The sequence below is a fragment of the Lethenteron reissneri genome, chromosome 6 (assembly GCF_015708825.2).
Source record: "Lethenteron reissneri isolate LAM-NWPU_2019-01 chromosome 6, ASM1570882v1, whole genome shotgun sequence".
In the NCBI taxonomy this organism is placed as follows: domain Eukaryota; kingdom Metazoa; phylum Chordata; class Hyperoartia; order Petromyzontiformes; family Petromyzontidae; genus Lethenteron; species Lethenteron reissneri.
The window spans coordinates 8,753,495-8,775,645 of NC_083784.1; the positions used below are offsets into that span (position 1 = coordinate 8,753,495).

The following is a 22,151-nucleotide window of genomic DNA, read 5'->3' on the forward strand; positions in this document are numbered from 1 at the left end:
GGGGTTCACCGTGGCTCAGGGCCTCACCTGTCCCGTGTGTGAGACGTGGAAGCGGAGGTTGCGTGGCAGCGTGGCCTCGGCGCGCGGCGCCGCTCCGGGAAGAGGCCCCGGCCAGGGCTGGTCCTGCACGATGTACGTGCACGTGTCCTGCAGCTCCCGCTCGGAGCGCCCGGCGGCGACGCCGTCCTCCTCCTCCTCTTCTCCCTCCAGGGGCTCGTCTGGCGCAGCCAGACGGGGCGGCTCCCGCTCACCCATCACCATGCGTCCTCACTGCTGCAGCAGCCACAGAGACGGAGAGAGAGACAGAGAGAGAGCGCTCGTTAGCGACCCGAGCGTCAAGCGGGGAGTACGTGCGAGTGGCGTGGCTGTCGAGTGTGCAGGCGGTGCAACTGCACTCGCGATCGTGGATGAACCAGGGGGGGAGGGGTATAGATGCTGGACTATGAATAGGGGGGATATTAGACAGGGAGCCACGTTTTCATTTCTCGCCCATGCCAACCACGCCGAGTCGCTACATCACGTGCGGACACTCACCCATCGCTCCCTCCCTCCTGTTTCATCTAAATTCCAATCACCTAATCGTTAACACCATTGCTATTTGTAAAATTGTCACCATCGATGTCATGTGCGTTGTGGTTACCGATACTACTGTCATCTCCATTGTTATCAGAATCATCTCAATGTCATCTTGACATTTCCATTATGATCATGAGCAAATCTGTTGCCATTCTGTATACCATATAGAAGAAACGCTAGTTCACTTAACTCGTGTATAATTTCAATTATATACCCAAAGCTGCTCATGTTATTATAATAAATGCGCCAACTTTGGAAAACAGCTTTAGAAAACTTCTTCATGACTTACATCCCAGTTTTATTCACACGACTGTCAAACGCGTTTTCTTAGGCCATTACATTGCTGTGATTATCATTCCAAACGCAATAAATATCCATCATTCGTCACAGCCGATTATATAAAACTCTCTACAGCTTCCTTTCCATTCCAAAAGCACGAGTCATAACATCCTTTACTTTAAACATGATCTGGGGACTCTGCCGTATTAATAATGAGAAAACAACAAAAAGTATTAGAGTTCATCTTCATTCACTTACATTAAACCCGGCTTCCTTGGCAATTATCAGGTAATGTTATTTAAAAAAGAAGTTAAATAATTTAAACAATATCCAACCGTGGAAAAAGAATAAAAAAAACCCCGCAAGTCTCGTATGCTCCTCTGGGCGTTCTTCAATTCTCAAGTTCTGTCATCGACAAAAAACCGAGCGCTTTGACGATCTAAGTACGGAAAAACATATATTTTGCTTGCAAGCACAGGGTGGTGGCGTGGCGCTTTTTGAAAGGGTGAAACCACAGAAGGGGCTGGCTGGTGGTGAGAGACTGAGCATTATTGAGGAACACCAGCATGGGGGGCAGGAGGGAGAGAGAAAAAGGGGAAACAGAGGGCGGGGGGCCTTCCGCTGTCCTAACCGCGAGCTGCTGCCGCCGCTGCTGCCCGCCCCACTACCCACCAGAGCGGTGGCTCTTGTAGACAACCGTCACGGCCGCCCCCCCGCCCCTCGTAGGGGAGACCGCGACTCGGCTATGCGCTCTGCCCACGCCACGCCACTTTGTGGTTTTCCCCAGGCCACGACGTTCCCCGGGGCTCGGTGACGTGGGTCTCCAAGCGAGCTGCACAGTCGCAGCGCCAACAAGAGCCGCCCGCGTCACCGTCAGAATGACGCCAGTGAGACATCGCTCGGGCATCGTGTACCCGGGCGGTTTTTACATAAAATCTGTGTCGCAAGAACGCGATATCTTGTCTCGGCCAGATCGGTGCGGTTGCCGCAACAATTTTTTGTGTGTTTTAATGGCGTCTAATTTAAATGTCCCCATTTGTTCGGTACGCTTTTAGTGAATCGCCGTCTGTGATGCACTCCGGTTTTTATTAGACAGTGTGCTACCCGCTAACCGGCTCTGCATAAACATGTTATATAAGTTGACCTTTGTTTAACCTTCACATGTTTTGTATTAGCGAAGTATAAAACGTTTCAAAGATTTTTCAATATTTTAGATTAATATTGTTCCGTTGGCATCGCCGGAAGATTTTCTAAAAATGTTTAACTTCATAAAAATTGAGAAACTTACGGCCATTGTGTGTTTTTTTTTGTAAGAAATGTTTCTTTATGGGGAAAGGAGGATAGTTTTGGCACTCAAAGATGTTACTGTTGGGATGGGACGTTCGAAATTATTTGGACGCTGACAATTATTTAGAACACTGTCAGATAAAACCATTTTATATTCACATAAAATTGTTACATGTATCCTATATACACCGTATTGTGAAAAAGAGCATAAAAGTTAATCGGATTCCCCCAGTATAACTAAATAATCTGATTCTGAAATCAGTGTATTACCCATCACGATATGAATCCGAAACATGGAAACTTATGAAGAAAATGTAATTAAAAAGTGCTTTAAAGTGAAAAAAAAGACATGGCGAGATACATGTTGGGATTCCACAATGAGATGCAAAAAGAAGATGAACAACATGTGGATCAGGGAGCACACACAAAGTCGGCATCATTTTGACTGCTGGGGCAGGACACATCATCGTGAGGAAGGGACGGTGGCCATTGATCAAGACTGGTGGCGGAGTGGCAGCGTGTCTGAGAGGAATGTCCGCCACGGACACGCGGCGACGAGGAAGACAGTTCACGATGCGCAGGGGTCGCGATGGAGTTGCGGCGTAGCAACGACACCTCCGGTGAGCAGGGTTGGCTACGGACGGTGTGGGATGGTGATGGTGTGGGAAGGTCTCCGTCGAGCAGTAGATAAGACTGTTTGGCTCATGATGATAGAAAAACGGTGTATGAGAGACATTGCAAGGAACGTGTCTCAACGTGATTTAAAAAATTCATAAAAATTTAGGTAATCTCGATACGAAATGTTTTGACTATCTCAGCGGATAATATAATATTATACGTAACTCCCAAAATGTCGTCAAAGCAAGGCCAACAAGTATATTAAAATAAATCGGATATGAATATGAATCTAGACTTCGCTGAGGTTGGAAGCGCTTCCCTACATCATGGCACAGATTGAGCACCAAAGCGATCCGCCAACGGCGACGAGCTCTGCAGCAGATTTCAAAGCGGATTCCGCGGCACGTTGTTTGCATTTAGGAGGCAAACAGAAACGTCCCACGTCTGCTGTTTCACATCACAGCAACGCGGCAGTGCTTGCGAGCGGGCGCACACAGGGAGCGCCTATGCAGCGGCGCGCCCCGGTTCGATTGCCGCTCATGGGGGGAGGGCGGGGGGGGGGAGCCGCCCAACACAGGTCCTGGGCCTCCTCTAGGTGGACTCAGCCACAAATGAGTACCTGGTGCGGTGTGTAAACATCGCCACTGGGGGAGACAAAGGCGGTCGGGCGCGGTGATTGCCGCCCAACCCCTGGACCGTGCCGGCTTTCATAGGCGCTACTTGCTGACAGCACTTCGCCCTCAAAATTCTGTCGAGGCAATACGGGGGATCGTTGGTCTTTGTGCGAGCGCAGAATAGCACAAGCCCAAGGACGACCCACCATCGTCCTGTAGCCCTAGCCCACTTGTAGCCCTGTGCAATAAAAAAAGTATCTTGGGGCGAGCCCCCATTACGATTTATAAAATCCCACAGTGCTGATGACGGAAGAGATCGGAAGCGATATAGGCAAGGGGATAAAGATGTGGTGAAAAGAAAAAAGGGGAAATAGAGACGATAATACAGATGTCGTGCGATGGAAGGGAGATGCAGACAAGAAAGAGAGATGAGAGAAATTAATGGGCATGTTTTATGCCGTATTATTAGGTGTATTATTACGAGGTAATTTTGAGGGGATATTTGAAACACCCTATTTTATTCATGAACGTGTGTATGTACGTGTGCATGTTGAGCTTCGTTCACGCCGCACGTAGCCAACCGCGCTAATCGGACGCGCGGGGCTCCCCGAGCTACTTGGGGCCCACCACTTTGGCTTGGGGATTTTCTTTCTTCTCGAGCCACGGCCGCTGCCCTGGCCTCGGTGAAATGGAACAACTTTCGCTCTCTCTCTCCCTCCCTTATCTCCCTTCCTGGCCACGGCTAAACACTCCACCGAGCGTGTTCTGAGCACCGAGGGGGAAATATACCGACAATGACACGGTGAGTCTGGTTAAATGCGGGAGACGGCGCGTGTGTGCGTGTGTGTGTGTGAAGCCACGCTTCACCAGAAGAGGACACACACCTGAGTGCAAGCGTGTCCATCTATGTGTGTTGTCCCTGTGGGCGCAGTTCTCGTTAGGCCACGCCAGTGACTAAATGTGACATAACAGGCGGTGATGTCAGCCCGTCCCGGGGAATTTTTTTCAATGACACAAAAGACACGGAAAAGGAGGCTGCCGCCGGTGGCTCATCTTTGCTAATGCTTTGTTTGATGTTGTTGAGAGGCTGACCGGTAAGGCAAAGACGTCAGCCCAACGTTTAATAACACCCACGCCATTTCCCATGGCGTAGCGCGGGTTGCAGGCAGTTGCCCGCGTGAGGGCAGAGCAAAGTAAATTCACTCTTCAGCCCAGCGTGGTCTTCTATCTGAAAGCTCCACCATGAGTTGAGGCATGGACCTAAAACGTTTCCCAACCAAGGGGTGCGCAATGCATTCCTAGTATTGCAATTGTCTTTTATTTTGTCTATTCATTTTCATTTAAATCGCACCGTTTTAGTGCATTGCCATGTTATGGCAGGAAATCCGTGAAGAGAAGTGTCCAAGGGTGTAAAATTCTCACCTCATTATGTCGACACAGACGCGATCGTAATGTTTACAGAATGAAATCTACTTTAGCTTTATTCCATCGGTCACTCTTTTTGCCTACACTGATAGGCGAGCTTTGTTTAATTATTACTGAACGAATACAAAAAATACAAGGTTATATCTTAGTACCACATTCACCTTAAAGGTTCTCGGCCCATATTCCAATTATGAATAAAGCATTGTTGATACATCTTGTCATTTTCACGATTGTTATCCGTCAACCTGTTCATGATTTGCACTGCAAGGTAGGTAAACGCAGCTGAATCATCGCTGCTTAGTTCATTGGCCAGAGCAGAAATTGGTATTCCCTAAGTTAGCACGACTTGAGTAGCGCCAATGTATGTACAGTCTAATGGCTAATATAAATTACGCATTTGAATACGCCGCAAACTTCAAATGGTCATCACATGTCAATGCAATGAGCAAGTTATAGGCCACACTGTAACCACTGAAGTTATTCCACATCCCGTGTGGTACCCACAAGTGAAATATCTGGACTCGGTCTCGAGGGCTGTGTGGACATGCGGCGAAAAACCGAGCACTTTGCAGGACGTAAAGCGGACATGATTCATTGAGTTCCCTATCGCATTGGTGCAACCGATTCTTGTAAAATCACTGCAACCTCACATCAGGAAATTGCCAAATGTAGATAACCGCGTGTGCACACGCGCGCACGCGCAAACACACACGCACACACACACGAGCGCATGAACGCGGCAAGAGAACGGGGGTAATGAACACGGTAGAACACGTATGCTGTGTACTTCAGGATATTAATTTACAGCAGAAAATGCCGCAGGCCACAGCAGCAGATGCTGTTCGCGATAATAATAAAATGCATTGTACAGCCTTTTGTCAATCTACCACTGGATACAAGCCTTTCATAAAACATCAGGGCAATGACGATTCCGAGCCTACCCAAGCCATTTTTTGACATGATCGCGTCACGCTCGGAAGTCCCTGCATATCCTGACCCAACTGTTTTTTTGCCATTTGCCGCAGAAGGACGGTGCGGAAAACGCGTCGGAAGCGTCTTCACACGGATCCATTTTAAATCGCGCGCTTGATGATTGGTCGTAATCTAAGGACGAACCCAAAATCGTTGGGACCGCCTTGGTAAGCAGTGCGTACACACACACACACATTAAATGTATGAACAACTCACTGGAAAACGTCTGCCGCTAAGGCAGCACGTTGCGCACTGCGTTGGTGGTGCACCAAGTATGAGCACGACACATTGTCACCCGTTGATTCAATTAGCGGCGGGACGATGAGTCAAACTCAATGAATCAACTAAATTCTTGGGGGCACCCTTTCAAAAAAGAAAAGCACACGGCCGCCTGTACCTATAGAAGGCGGCCCCAAGGCAGGAACCACCCCCTACAATCCACGTCCAGGGCAAACGCGGCTAATGATCGATGGTTTGTTCCTATCCATTATCAGCTAATGGCTGTAGGTCAAAATATGTGTTGCGTTCAGGGCCATTGTTTGCAAGGATTACCCCAATATATATCTAAATGATAGATATGTACACTGCTGGCACAAGACAGCATTAGCCATGATAGAATGTAGGTGCTCATTCACCGGCATTTACAATTCGTAAGTTGCATTTTGGTTCAATCTCTCAATATATCCACAATTTAGCACTTATGCTCAAAATGTGTTCAACCCCCGCCAATCGCCTACAATGGTGATCTTTTGCTTTTGAGCAAATAATGTAACCCCCTTGCAAGCAAGTCCCCCTGATTCACAAATTATTTGTCGTACACCCTCCTCCACCCTACACAGCCCAACCAATAAAATTGTCACGTGAACAATCGTCACCAAATTGGCGACCCAATTTAGTAAATGTCGTGGATCGCACTCCGTTGGTGTTGCTGAAGCAAGTGATGCGTGGGTACCGTTTTATTCATCACGTGACAACTTTATGAATTGTCCGTGTTGGGTGGAGGAGGGTTTCAGCACACACATTTTTTATTTACTTTCGCGGCCATCCTGACCCATGAAAACAATCACGACTCATATTGGTCATGAAAGCGTAAGTGATACATTTACAATTCCCTCCCCCGTAATACATCCGATCTCAAAAGATCTTGGGGGCTAAGCGGCGTTGAGCCTTGGTTAGCATTTGGCTGCAATTACTTGACGCAAACTAAACCGCTCCTCGATACTTTTGAAGGCTAAATGCGCAGCCCGCAATCTGCTTTGCTCACGCCACCGCTGTCAGCACGGGGGCTTCTTCGACAGCAGGAATCGTCAGAGAGTCACCCCCCACCCCACTCGGGGGCATTTGGCCTACTCTTCCACACTGGCTTGTACGTCTCGCTCGGGGGCGGCTTCTGGCTCGCAGGTTCAGGGCGCTAAACCACGACCGCACACGTGCCCCGTTGCGCGCACACGCGCCGCTGCGCTGTCAACAACAAGCAAACAAATAAAAGAACGGGGAAAGAGAGAGAGGGAAATGTGAGCAGAGGCTGCAACGCTGGCGGCCGGGGAGAGCAGGAAGCTGCGTGGTGGCTACGATGCCGATCACTCGGGGACGACGTTGGGACCACTTCCTCCCGGGCCCGGGGCAGCTGATGACGCACCAGAAATAAAACCGGCGTTCGCGCTCGCATCACCGGTTTATTTATAAAAACGCATTGTACATGGAGGGGGCGGATGGGGGGATGGATGGATGGGGTGGTGAGGAGGGGGGGGGGGGCAGGCGGGTGGCGGCATCCTGTGATCCTACCTCCAAGCACATGTGCGCCCTACTTTTTTTTGTTGAAAGCAGCAAAGGAAGTTTAAAAGAAAAGAAACCAGGAGGGAGGTGGAGAAAGGGGGGGGGGGGGGAAGCCGGCGTCGGTGTAGAATATTGAGCACAAATAAATGAAGCCACCGTTTTCATATAATTAGGTGAAATTTGGGAGCATTGGCAAACCTTTTCATGTCTTACGTGTGTACAATTATTGAAATGCAAGGCTCAGGTGTGGCTTCGACGTAACTGCGACTGCGTGTGTGCGCGCGATGGCACAAGTTGAAAGAAATGTTAATTAAGAAAAATCAACAACCTTGATCATTAGCACGGATGTGCTGCTCTGTTTGTTGTCCACACAACTACAGCACGCGGATGCCTTGGCAATGGGTCCCGTGGAGCGAAGAGAGGACGGAAATATTGACACTCAGAGCTGGGGCCAGACTTATAAGCATTGACTTGTGGACTTGGACACCACTGCCAATAACGGGACCTCGATTTCTCTGCTAATAATATGAAAACTAAACTCAGCCCTTTGTTAATCTGCTTGCTTGATTAAAGGCCTGCTCACGCCACCCCACCGGTGGGAGTTGTTTGACCAAACTTTTTCACGACGCTGGTTGGTTCCAGTTGGTTCAGGAATCAATCGCCACTGATGTTTGCCGTGGCCGGAAATCAAACTCAAGTTGTCGGGTTTATTGCGCAGTCAGCTAACAATGGCATCGCCACTCACTGCACCCCATTGCCTGCTTGCACTCTAATATGTTTATGTTTAAATAGTTTAAAATACATACCTACACGACAAGCAGTTAAGTATATACATTGCAATTATATACCGTATTGTATATCAGTGCTTGAGTGAGTTTGTATGTATGTATGTTGAACTTCTTTCGCATCGTACGTAGTCAACCGTGCTCATCGGAGGTGCATAGCTACAGTGGCTTCCTAATATCAGAAGGAAGAGCATTCCATACGGCTGCAGAAGCACATCTGAAAGTGCGCGATGCAGTGACCGTCTTTGTTCGATGAATCACCAAAAGGCGCTGCGAGGATGACCGGCGTTCACGTGGTGGTTATGTTCCTTGACGAGATCAGCAAGGTACTGTGGTCCATTGGGGACAAGCACTTTGTGGGCAATGAGTGCGACCGAGTTTGGTGGATGATGAGTGAAGTGATGGGTAAGCGAGTGAGTGTGTAATAGCATGAGTGGGTTGCATTGTCGGTGGGCGAGGACTCTAGTAATTTGGTGGCTGAGTGAGTGAACTGACAGATGGGATGGTAGATGCTGTGTGGAAGGGGAAGTGAGTGTTTAGGTGAGGTGGTGGATGAGCGAGTGAGCAAACTGAGAGATGGGTGGGGAGTTGAGTGTTAGTTTAAGTGAGGGTGGTGGATGAGTGAGTGAGCTGGTAGACGGATGTGGAGGTAAGTGAGTGAGTGTGTGAGTGCAGATAAGTCAGCACGGCCACTCCGCCGCATGTCTTTCCTGCGTCGGCTGAGAGGACGATGGCAGATTGACGGAAGAAGACCGTCGCTTCCTTCCGCAAACTCGCCAACAAAGCGAGAAGCAGGCTTTGCGGTTTCAAAGTTCCGCGTGTCTCGCTGAGCAAACACGCGCCCAAGCAGCGCGCAGACCAAGGGTGCTCACGTGCAAAACAAAACAAAGAACACCCCCCACCCACCCCTGTACAGCCTGTGACAGACTGTTGGGGCAAGTGCTGTGAGCGGGTAGCACCTATGAAGGCCGGCAACGGCACACCAAGGAACGGGTGGGTGGCCAGTACCACGCCCGACCGCCTTTGTCTCCCCATTGGCGATGTTTTTACACACTGCAACAGGTACTCAACTGAGGCTGAGCCGACCTAGGGGAGGCCCAAGACCGGTTCAGATAATCGTCACTGGGTGTTGGACGTGAGCGGGAATCAAAGTCGGGTCGCTATGTTCGTAGCGCAGTGCGCTCACCACGTGCGCACACATACACACATACATACACACATACATACACACATACACACACATACACACACACATACACACATACATACACACACACATACACACACACATACACACATAAATACACACATACACACACACATACACACACACATACACACACATACACACAAGTAACCTGGCCGCAACCCACGGGAGCTCTCTGTCACTCTTTAAAGAACATTTTAACCAGTCCCTCTTATTTATACAATCACCACACCAACTCGGAACCGCGTACACACACGCACGGCATCGCAAAAACGTGAGGGATGGTGATTGATTTGTGAGATCATCCAGCAGTAGATAGACCATGGTTGATGATGATGATGATGATGACACATAGCACAAAGCTGCACACATTACTATCCTGCACATGCAAGATCGTTTCTATTTGCTAAACAAATGCAGAGACTGGAAGTGTTCTTCGAGGAAGAGATGTTTGCAAACTTTGATGTTGATTTACATGCAAATTCCTTCCCGAACAAAAAAGAATGCACGCGTTTCTGTGCTTGTCCCTGCGGCTCGCATTATCATTTTCCCCGCGATGAACAAGACGCACAGACACAACACGCGTGAACACGCGTGGTGTGTCTGTGCGCGTGTGTGCCGACACTTCACGTGGCCTCGAAGTGCACCTAGCCTGGCACCAAGCGCCGCGGTGACGTCACCGGGGGTTCGTCGTCGTTTCTGCCTTGACGAGGCGGCGCTCTTTAACACGGAGATTTTCGCGACCGATATTATCCATAATCGAGGGGGGGGGGGGGGTTGGGGGTTGAAGAGGGTCAGATCGCGTTACGCGCTACGCGATCTGACAAAACTCTATTACGAGGCGTACTCTGTGAGCCAACCGCGACTACGTGACCTTAGCTGTGCGAAGAGGGAGTGTGTGGGGGGGGGGACATAATTTATCCCTTTGCTATGCGCACTGTTTGTGTTCGCGTGCAGACAGGCGCTAAGTCAGGGGGGCCTAAAGGTGCGCCTACAGCCAGATGGGACAAATGTCTTGCGCACAATAGCCTTTGTTTAGGCCCACTGAGGAATAGAGATCCTCACCCAGGGTGGGCATCTCCGCTTAGTCCAGGTGGAATGAAGGCTGGCACCAGCCCTGTCTATTCTCAGATGGGTCGCCACATACACCCCCCTCCCCATCACCACCATCCCGTCAGCACCAGACGCTCTCTGTCTCCACAGTCCGCTGTCTACCCCCCTCCCTGCCCCACCCCCCTTACCCCGCGATTACACAAACAAACCATCACCTTTGGGGATGGTGGCTTTTGTAGAGGGAAAGCCCGGGAGGTGTGGGAGATAATGCTGTGTGAACATTGTCACCTATTCAAATGTTTGGGGGGGAGGGGAGACCTGGGGGACTGGGGGACGGGGAGCTTTGCTACAGAGGCCTCTGAGGGATGCTGAGATTTGCGTCGACGAGAATAAGTGAGTGGCAGCATTTGGAAGCTATACGGACCAACGAGAGCGCCGCAAAGGCAATGCCTTAGTGAGATTTGTCCGCGCCGGGAGCTTCTCGCGAGCGTCCTTCAGCAGCTCCCTGTTCGCTGCTTCCCCCCCTGCCCGCATCTCGGCCAGCCGCTGCGTTCTCTGGAGGCTCTCCCAGGAGCCACCACGCCAGCGACAATCGTGAATCGTGAATCCCGCACGGACGCGAGCGCTGTCGGAACATTCGTCGCGCTGCGCGTCGGGCGGGAGGGGAGGCGGCGGGCGGTCGGTTCACGTTGGGAGTACATTTGCACATTTTGTTTAGGGAAAACGATCCAGTGTGGCAAGCGAAGGTCCGCGTGCCTCTCGAATGCCGATTCATGCTGTTGCCCGTCGTGGCGTCCTTGCGCCCATCCGCACCTGTGCCGTTGTACAGCGCAGTCATTTGACCATTTGCTGACAAACGACCCCAACTAAAACAGCGTCGCCCGTTGCACTTAAGTGCCTAAAAGCGATCGCTTGTTTATTTAGAGAATGCAGCAACAACAACAACAAAACACGGTTAATTCAAAATGCGACGGCTTGAGCCTGCGCTCAGATTTGCCGACGGCAAAAGATGCCGTTTCTGCCAGAGAGCCTCCAATCCTCTTTAAGACAGCCACTGACCTACATAGACAACTTAATCCTCATTTCCCTACTGATCATCCCATAGAGGCCGCCTCCGCTAAATATGCCTGATTTCTGAACGGCGGATAAGGGGGGCTTTTCCGTTGCGTTGACGGGTCCGCTTGGGGCAGCCCGGGACAGCCACCCCCACCGCCCCCCCCCACCCCCACCGCCCCCCCCCACCCCCACCGCCCCCCCCCCACCCCCACCGCCCCCCCCACCCCCACCGCCCCCCCCCACCCCCACCGCCCCCCCCACCCCCACTCCGACCGTCGCAGGTTTTAAGTCCGTCTGGGCCGATTTGCCTTTGCCCCAGCGCCCCGTGAGGGGCCGCCTGCCCCCCTACCCCGACCGACCGATAAAAAACAAAGAGGGGGGGGGAGGAGATTGCCTAAAAATGTTTTAAAATAAAATGAGCTGCACATTTACTTGACGAGTCTATAATTTGCAGATGAAGATTAGCTCCGTAGATTTAAAGACGCTTTAATCGACCCGTACGGTAAAGAGTGGTGGGGGGGAGGTCTCAACAGATGCTTGCTGCGCCAGGTAGGAAATCAGATTGCGCGGGATTGTATTTTCTTTTTTCTGCTTAATGCAGTGGAAGCCAGCCTGCTCGATAATGCTCAGGCTTAACAAGCGCGCGTTATTTTCACGTCGAGTTAACCAAAAAGGTTTTGTTTTCTTACTGGGGAACGTTTCGACGACGTCGACCGAACGGACGGGCCGACCTGCCCTCCATCCCGCTTCCCATCATCGTTTGCCCGCTGCGTGATTCACAATACGGGCGATCGTTTTCCGAATATCAACAACAGCAAACAAGAAAGAGCTCAACACTTTGGTCCATGACACAGTACTGCTCTTATTCATGGCACGCGATTGAGTATGGGATGCTCTGTGTGTCACCGATGATCTAGTAATGGCTTCCTTTACTATGAAACAAAACGAGTCACGATGTTTTATATCAGATATATGCCTTGTTTTGCCAGCAGTCTAATCAAATCTAGCATATATTTATACACACGCACTGATGCGTGAAGCGGTCTCGCAGTGGCCAGCGAACTGAACCTGGTGGAATCACTTCTTTTTTATTTAGCTAAGGGAGAAATACAGTGCATGATTTTTTTTTCCAACAAGACTTGCAGATAACACAAACAAAAATTGGCATTTTGACTCAAATACAGCACTACTGTTGCAAATTAATAACACCGAGTCTTTGATTGTCCTCCTTTCTTTGATAATGCCGCGTAACAATATTGTTCGTAGGAACAAACACTGTGTAAGCCATGCAAACCAGCTCAATGGCGGGCACACAAGTCATTATGTTAGCCAACCACATTCAGTACGGACTACATCAGATTCATCGTCAGCACTGCATAATTTATCTGCAAAATGCATTCGAGATGCAGAAGTGTCAAATTGGTCAGAAAATGGAAAGAGTTCAAATAACGACTGCACACGATAGTATAGTAGAAACTACTGTATGCGCTTCTACACAATCTCATTATTGTTATCATGTTCACAGCCTGATACACACATATTAATTCGATTTTTTTTAAATGTGTAAATAACGACCCAATGGGCAGGTGAAAGACTTGGGTAAAAAATTATTAGTGTAACATATGCAGTATAATATTGACATAAAACGGACAACTAAATATTAATTGTAAAAAAATATATAGCTTTACCGTAAGTTAAAGTCAGAATTTTGTACAAATGACGGTGCTGTGTGCTAATAACAGAGAGGATTGTTAGCCGAGAAACATGATTAAAATAGCTTTACAAAATATTAGTTTTATCATTCGATGTGGTAGCTTTCTCGACCACAACCAAATAAATCACATGCGGCAATCACTATTAATCTCTCAAGAACACAAATTGATTCTGAATAAAGTATAATAATGGGCGGATTATTTTATATCACTCTGCATTAATGTCGAAAAAAAAAACATTGCCCACAAAGAAAAAAACTCCGCTCATCCGCGCGGCAGTTTAGATTGAATGAGATCGATCTTGGAAGGATGCATTTTGTGAATAAGTACGTTAACTTGGCACGAGGAGACTTTTCCTTGTTTATTTCGCCTCATAAAAGCATAGCCTGTGTAAGGTTACCGAAACGATAGGATACAAAAACAGGGCATTGCTATTTCGTGTCAATATACAAAAGGTGACGGGTTCCTCTGGTAGGGGCCAATTCTAAGAAGCGTTTTAAAAGGGAGGTTTTTTTTTCAGTATCCACTCTGTGTCACCAATGTTCTAAGAATGGCTTCCTTAATTATCAAATGAAACCAATACAAATGTACAGCCCTTTGTCAATGCCAGTGCTGGACGAAGGAATTGGTGGGCACTGTTTGGCCATTCTTCACCGCACATTTCAGCAGCGCTGGCTGAGTTTCGATTCAGTACTCCAGGGAATAATAAATGGTACACACAATAGCATAACGTAGCGTGAAAATAACAGCTCGCTGAATATAGGATCGCAGCACTCGATGCGTGCAGTGTTTACGTTGTGAGACGCGCACACATGACATCTTGCCATGTGTGCGCTCGTCATCGAAACAAAGACGATTCTGCGGCCGTCTGAAACGCTCTTCCTTCCGATGTTAGGAAGGCGCCGGAGAAATGCACTTTCAAATCTAGATGTAAAACACATTTCTTTCGAACTGCTTTTTGTGTTTAGTTTGTTGTTCTTCCCTCGCACATCCCACTGGCACGGTTGGCTACGCACGGGGCGAAATAAGTTCAACATACATACAAAGCGAATGAATGAGAGGACGAATGGCTTATGACTTGTTCTAATTACCTGCCTAAGCATTGCCACCAGGAAACCTATCGTACCTGCCTCCTGTTCAAAAGTGCACGGTGTTCCCAATTGAAATCAGTTTTCAAAGGCGGTGGAAATCAAGGAGACTGAGTTTCCACAGTTAAATAATTAATAGTTTCTCGAACGTTTAAGTTACGTTGTTATATTTGAGTTTGAAACGGTAAATTGCGTCTCGCGTTGTCGCACATGAACGGTTATCGTCGTAATAACCAAATATATATTTAGAATTTAAAAAACCCGCACGGTTTTATTTCACAAATTGTGGGTTTGACATTTTATTTTGTAGGCCTTTTGATCGCCTTTCGCAAACTTACTTTTCATACCGAGGCCTCCTTTTGAAAACATGCGACACACGGCTGCAGGTTTAAGGTGGGGTGATATTCTGTTACACAAACAAGTTTCTTAAAGCGGTTCTTCAAAGTCGATGGCTGGCTGAGGCCTTTCCAACGTCAACACACCACCGCCGTCACCTGTGGTTCCTCTCTATGGCGATCTGTCTTCACGCCACTTCGCCTGATCTACAAGAGGTCGTGGGTTCGATCGCGACCCTGACGCCTGCTGTATATTTGGAGTGTCTCTCTCTCTCTCTCTCCCCGTGGTCACGTGGATTTTTCTCCGAGTCCTACGGTTTATCCATTCACGTGTAGAATCAACGTGCATTTCGAGCATTTGGCTGCTATAAATGTCCACGTGATGAGCCACTTTGTTGAGCTATCATTTTGTGGCCAGGTAGCTCTGAAAAGGAGCTATATATCTCAGTGGGCCTCATTTGGTAAAATAAAAATAGTAGTTAGTTATCACTCAACCTCTTCTCTGGCCACGCCTTTGCGTGCATTACCTGTTCGCCCGATAACTTTCATCCCATCATTAGCGTCGTCCGTCACGTGTGCCCTATGTCGCTTGGTTATATCGTCCCATTGCTTCTGCCTCTACTCGTGTCCCTTTGACAACAGTTGTGCCAGGAGCCCAGGTTTCATTTGATTCTCTGATGCCAATGTGTCTTTCGTTCTGACCCCTTCAAATAATTTCAAAGATTTGCATGTTTTCAGACTCTGTAAAAAAATAGTGGGTGTATATGTATGGGGAGCGGTAGTGCAGTGGTTAGCGTGCTGCACCCTGAACCCAGTGACCCGTTATACGTTTTCACTCACAGCCAACACCAGTGACGATTATTTGAATTGCTCTTGGGGCTCCCCTAGGTCGACTCGGAATCAAATGAGTAGCTGGTCTAGTGTGTAAGCATCGCCACTCGGGATACAAAGGCGGTCGGGCGTGGTGCTGGCCACCCACCGTTTCGTGAAACCATTCCAGCCTTCATAGGTGCTCAATAACAACACTTGCCCAAACAGTCTGTTAACGGCTATACGAGGGATCTTTGTCTTTCTATATATCACATTTTGTGTCGTATTGTCATTTTTTGTGCGTTACAGCTGGCGGGGTGAAATCGTTGAGAGAATTAACCATTCCAGCGGTTTTATGCTTTGACCGCTTATCGAAAAATAGTCGAGTGGCTACGAGAGACACTATCGTCAGGGAGCAGCCGTAGCCGTGAGCGCAGTGATGACACCGCGATTGCGTTCAAGTTGCCTAAGGTTCACTGCATTACATCATCTATGGGGTACGACCTTTGTGTCGTTTATCGGCCGTTGCATGCGCGCGTGACGTGCTGTTCAGTTGCACCACACTTGTAAAAAAAAGAAAGCACATAAAACATTGCGTGGTGCGTGTGTCATAAAATGTAATGTAAAGAATAAAATATTGAACTTCTGGAGAATTATTATTTTTTACTTTGGTTTGGCTGCAAACGAGTGCTTTTAAATATTGTAAGACCAATGTTTTCAGCCGGGGCCAATGCAGCAACATCTATTGTTGTACTGCACTACGCTCCAATGTCTATGCTCCACTCCTTTGCCAACCCGCACTGACCAACGTGATGAAGTATGTTCATAACCCCATGACCCGAACGGTGTGGGGAGGCCCTCATCCAGCAGTGGATTGACGAAATGGCTCCACGTGTTCACCCTTGCTCACAGCTCGAGTGAAGTAAACGTTTAATCATATACACAGATGCTGACATTTCACACCGGCACTGCTGTTGGTGGCAATCGTAGCACTGAAATGTACATATGGTGATCTGCTTTCGCATGGTATGTAGCGTGGAGACAATGTTACTTTTCTCTTAAGAAAACTAAATCTGACTCGGATAGTCAAGCAAAATCTGACTGGGATACAAATTCGCCAGCACTTCAACAAGTTGTTTTTTTTTGTTCAAGAATTGCCCATATGTTAGCGACAAATAATTATGTTTCGGTCCGTAAAATCAAAGTCCAAAATCCGGTGGTGGCTTTGAACTTTATTCATAATCATACTTCTCTGAGAGTACATTCTTACCGACACCGTTTCTGAGAAGAGATATGAGTGCTATAGGTGAGCTCAGTATAAGAGGCAATGATAGAAAGCTCTTAGAGTATCCGGTCTCTGGTGACGTAACTGCTAAATGCTCCCTCTCATCAGCACAAAAAAGCGGCTTGGAATATAAAAGTAAAAAAAAAACAGTAATTCGAATAATCCAGAAAGGTCTCAACTTATTCTCAAGACTCTTTGAGAGGAACCCTGCTTGGAATGTTTGTCCAATTCCTTACTCGGCAGTTTGATGTGTATGCGGAAACAGGAGTATGCAGATAAGACTCACTCGTGTAATGGGATAACGCTCAAACATCCAAACAAACACAACACAAACCTACTTTCAGTACTGCCTTATACTAGCCACCTCGTATGCCCCAATATCTTTGTTTTAATCACTCTATAATGTATTACACTGAACAACTCATCCATCGCCACAAAGACATTCAAACAAGTCATAATTTTTAAAACATTTAAACACTTTTACATTTTGTTTTAAAATCCAACCCTAACCTGAGCGGAAGCAATCCAAAGGCTGCCAGCAGCAGCCTTGCCCTGTCCAAAAATTATCTCCTTGTGAGCCGTTTACAGGCCTGTAGTAACATCTTCACCGTCCAATGACTTAATCGCCAGCCTTCTAGGCGGCACGGCAGATGTTTACTGCCCATTCCATCATTAGACGCGGGCCCCCATAGCTTTATAGCTTAAGCGGAGTCAGAGGAAGAGCATTGTTAACATTTCCCAGGTGACAGAGTGGCGACTGGGGATGTTATAAACTGGCTCCTATCAAATACCTTTGGGATGATGCACACAGTTTGCATAACTATAAAGTTGTTAGCGTTCGCAAGGCAATGACTTTTATTCTTTTTCACCGCACTGCCATTGTAGCACGGCACAATGAATGAGTGAGCGATTTAAATATGCAAAACGTTTCGCACTGTTGTACGTTTAATTTTCGAGTGTATTGACTTCAGCGGTGTCGGTCAGTGTGTGCTTTTATTTCAACTCGGGATAAAGGCCTGCAATTAAAATAAATAAAGACCTGCAGTTAAATAAATAAGTAGAGGTCTGTATTTAAGTAACTATATAAATGCCTGAATTTTTATGACGACACCCTTTTAAGGGAACAATATGCCATAATATAGGACAGCTACATTATAATGCGCCATGATCAGCCCACTGCTAGATGAAGGCCTTCCTAAAGCAGCATATGAAACGAGTTTGCACACTTTATAAGTGTGCCACGCTTACTGCGAAAATGCTAAATTGAACGTATTGAGTTGTACAATAATTACAGCTTTTTGCTTGTGACCTGCATACATAGTACAATGTGAAATAGTTATGGAACAATTTACTACTTTTCTCTTGCAACCATTACACATTCGTGAACAGATACCTGGTGTGAAAAGATACGCTTTAAGTTGTGAGATGTCACAAGGTAAGGGAATATGGACATGTTTTATAGCCGTTTTCAAAGTCATAAGCGATAAAAAAAAATATTTTAAAATGTAACTTTGAGAAAAATGTGTTTACACACAGAACACAAAATGTTTAAACAGACTACGTTGGTTGTATTGGTTGTGCGTCATACGTGCAATACTGGATATATAAAAAATCTCTCCAAACACACATCAGCGGTCATCACGTGTTAGATCAAACCAGATCGAACACGCTGAAGGCTTGTTATCAACAGTATTGGTGTTTTCTCTATCAATACCATCTTAAGACGTAAAAACACGGCACACTGCCACCCCAATCCCGTTGAGGACAACCTCGATGTGGCGCAGGGCGAACCCATCCAGTGTCGGTCAGAAATAAACTGAGACAAAACCAGTCAATCCCAAGATATGGCGTAACGTGTCTGTGCCAGTCGTCTCACTGACATGTACGAACAACGAATCCCCCCCCCCTCCGCGCCCTTAATGCTAAATAATGAATGCTGCCAAAAGTGAACGATTCGCGTCTTTGTAGATGAGTTCCCTCCACAAACTGCTGCGCGCGCGTGTGTGCGTGTGTGTGTGCGTGCGTGTGTGCGTGTGCGTGTGGGTGTGTGCGTGTGTGTGTGCGTGTGGGTGTGTAGTTTGTGTCGGTCGTTAACGAGGATCTCGGAAGCAGAAACGGCCGAGGTTGTTTCACGAACGCCACAACACAAAAAGGCGAGCGAGTGGTGCCTCGTCCGACGGCTGCGGGCAATGAAGCTTTGCAAAAGCGTGCTGACAAAATAAACAACAAACTCAACCCTCTGTTTAAGATCATAGTTTGCTGGTTTTAGTGTTTTTGATATCGACTTATTTACACGTATCTTTTGTTTTGTTGCTGATTTTTTCGTATTGGCTCGTTATTCTTTTTTTCATTTATAGGAATCCAAGTGTAAATAACGCTTTTTTTATCGGCCAAAAAATATGTTTAACCTAACAACAATTTATTGTGTAAATGATGTGTCATTATTTAGGCAGGCCCACACAAGCATTGAACCCTAAGCCCGTATGAAATGTATTCACTGATTTGTTCCTGGTGTAAAATATATTACAGCAGATATAAACTGGAAAATGTTTAAACACCACAACAGATGCAACACTAAACACATCAATCACCTGGCAGTCTATGTTCAAGTTGAAAAGTTAAAGGTTGCAGGTAACTTTTTCGAACTTTTATGAAGTTACATTTGCATAGTTATTGCTGTTTCATAAATTTCTTAGTCAGCCAGTGCTTTTTAATTATTTATTTGGCGTATCTTTTCCAGTGCTATTTCTTTTTTCTTAAATGATGTTCAGTTATTAGTTTACAACAAAAACAAAACACGTTTAAACTGGCATAGGTTGCACTTAAATGTTTCCGCATATTACGTTGAGGCATTTAAATTTAACGTTCGAAAGAATGTGATAAGTGCTAACACACAATCATCCCACCCCATTAAATATTGAAATACCACATTGGCGAATTTAAGAAATGAACTTCACACTATTTGGGGTTGTTTCTTCGTCTCTAAGCGAACGTGTGTTATTGTAACTTTAAAAATAGACACAAAACCCAATCACATACGTACACATAAAATACGAATTCTATACTTTTTTACATTTTCTTGCTGTGGTTTTCACACCTGATGATGATTGCTTGTGATGCAATGGAAACGTCGTGAGCATTTTATTGTTTTATTTTTATTATTGTATTATTTCCCTTCTACGTGACTTTACCGAAAGAACCAAAAATATGAATCCCTGCAGTCACGAAAGCTCTAAATCTAAATTGAATCCTATGCTGTTCAACATGTAACAAAACGGCACTGTGTGGATTGTAAACACTACACGTTATCTCCGACGATGCGTTACGCTCCATCAAACAATTGTCTTCATTCTAGTTCAAGCGCACACACGTGAACATAAATCCTAAATTGATTGAACTCGCTGAAGTGGCTAGCATAGCAGATATCGTATCAGCGAAGTCGGCGACAGACAGAGTACAGGAAGTAGACCCCTGACTCTGAATCCTCTGAGGCTATTATTAGGCAAGCGCCGATTGCCGTCACGATGTTTCTGCGTCGTGTGCCCGGCTTCTTTGCCCTGAAGTGATCACAGATCGAGCAGCTGACATGCATTATTCACGCGCACGGCGGCGTGACTCACGGCAGGCAAATTCGCTGGAGGGCGATGTAGATGTTTTGTAAAACGCGCGGGGTTGGGATCGAACTTAGTGTTGTGAGGTTGAAGGCAGACGCCGTGGACTGTCGCCTCGTCACGCTCCGGGCGCAGTGTGTGAGGAGACCGCCGAGTGCAGGTACAGCCTCACAAATGTGTGGTACTTAGTCCGTTTACTAAGTCCACGTAAGTATTTTTGCAATTACAACAACAAAAAACCGTCGATTCTCATTACCAAAAAACGCGCAGCCTCAAGTGTTCGTCAAAATTGTCAGCGTCAATGAAGGTCGTTACATAATTTCCCCGTGGATTATAACCTCTCTCGCGCTGTACAATACGCGTTTACGTAAACAAGGGAGCGAGCTTACACACACACGCACTGAATTGTTGATGACAAGTGTTCTATTCCTCCAGATGAATGAATCCCCACGCGGTGTTGGCGATCTGTTTTGAGTTTGCAAGCGCGTTCGGACTGAATGAAGGCTTTTCTCGGAGTTAACAACGTAGGCTTTCGCGACCAATATTATTCATGATAAAGGTCGTTGGGTTAGATAAGCTTAAATGCGTCGTAACCCTCCGCCGGTAGGATTTGTCACGTAAGCAAAAGGCGCCAATTAGTGACGACCTGAGCCCACAGGTGTGTTGGAGAGCAACATCCACAACGTTTACAAGTCGAGGGCTCCCTCACCGCGCTTCACTCACCTGTTGCGCCGGACGAAGACGGGTGACGAAGGCGGACAGGTCTTGACCGTTCACGGTCTTCCCTGTCACGCGTGAAAACAACGACATTTTCATCAGAACCGGGCGGCCCAACGATTGCTAATTGTGTCCTTCAGGTTCAGAAGCAGCAGAAGAGGAGTAAAAAAAAAATCAACAGTCAATTTTTGTTTGCAGCGCCGATCGGGGGACCCGTCAACTTTCGGCACGTCTCGCCTGCTTCAAAATCGACGGCGATATCCTTGGGGCAAGACGCGGCTGTCTCGTCCGCCGGGGCTGCTGGAGACTCAAGGCGCATTCACAGCGCTGCGTGTGAAAATCTCAACGTCGTTGCGCTGCGAGACAACTCACCTGCAAGTGCTGCGGAGTCCCCTGTGTTTAATCTGTGGCCCCCTCCGTAGACCCCCTATTTATTCCCGTCTTGCCCGTCCTCTATCTCGACAGCGAATGCGTGCCCACTCCCCAAAGCGGCCAACCTTTAAACCGGTATTCTGCCTCCGACCCCTCCCTTCGCCTCCCCCTCAACTCCCCCCCCCCCCGCCTCTCTAAACCAAGCCCAGGGCTCTCAAGCATCACCCACAATGATGTTGATGACGCACCCCCCACCAAGCTAAAGGAGGGGGGAGGAGGAGAGGGGGGGGGGCTCCTCCCACTCACCCTCCGCCCCCCACCTTTTACGTCTCAAAGGCCACGTGACTCATATCGCACCCAGAACACTAAACCCAGAAACCTTCTGGATCCCCCCCCCCCCCACCATCTCATCCTCCTCCCTGTGACACCAACTGACCTATTTCCCATTGCGTATCAACCTCCCAGTTGACACATAATAGTCGTGCTAACTTTTCCTGAATCATCAAATGGACATGCGAATGGGTTTTTTTATGAGCATTTTCTTTTTTTTTTAACTCGGGATTTCTCCCCTCC

At 47.4% G+C, this 22,151-nt stretch overlaps 1 protein-coding gene across 2 annotated transcripts in view; it reads right to left on the minus strand.

The window, feature by feature from the left end:
- LOC133354644 (PR domain zinc finger protein 1-like) overlaps window positions 1-21,711 on the minus strand; it is a 40,175-nt gene extending 18,464 nt beyond the window's left edge. The window contains exons 1-3 of one of the 2 annotated variants that reach the window (XM_061571680.1): window positions 21,579-21,711; window positions 21,213-21,274; window positions 28-270 (exon numbers count right to left, since the gene is read on the minus strand). In XM_061571680.1, coding sequence (XP_061427664.1) covers window positions 28-261 — 234 coding nt within the window. In that variant the 5' untranslated portion in view covers window positions 262-270; window positions 21,213-21,274; window positions 21,579-21,711. Of the gene's footprint in view, window positions 1-27; window positions 274-21,212; window positions 21,275-21,578 lie in introns of both variants that reach the window. The other variant, XM_061571672.1, reaches the window with a different exon arrangement.
- Between the last annotated feature and the right edge of the window lie 440 nt (window positions 21,712-22,151).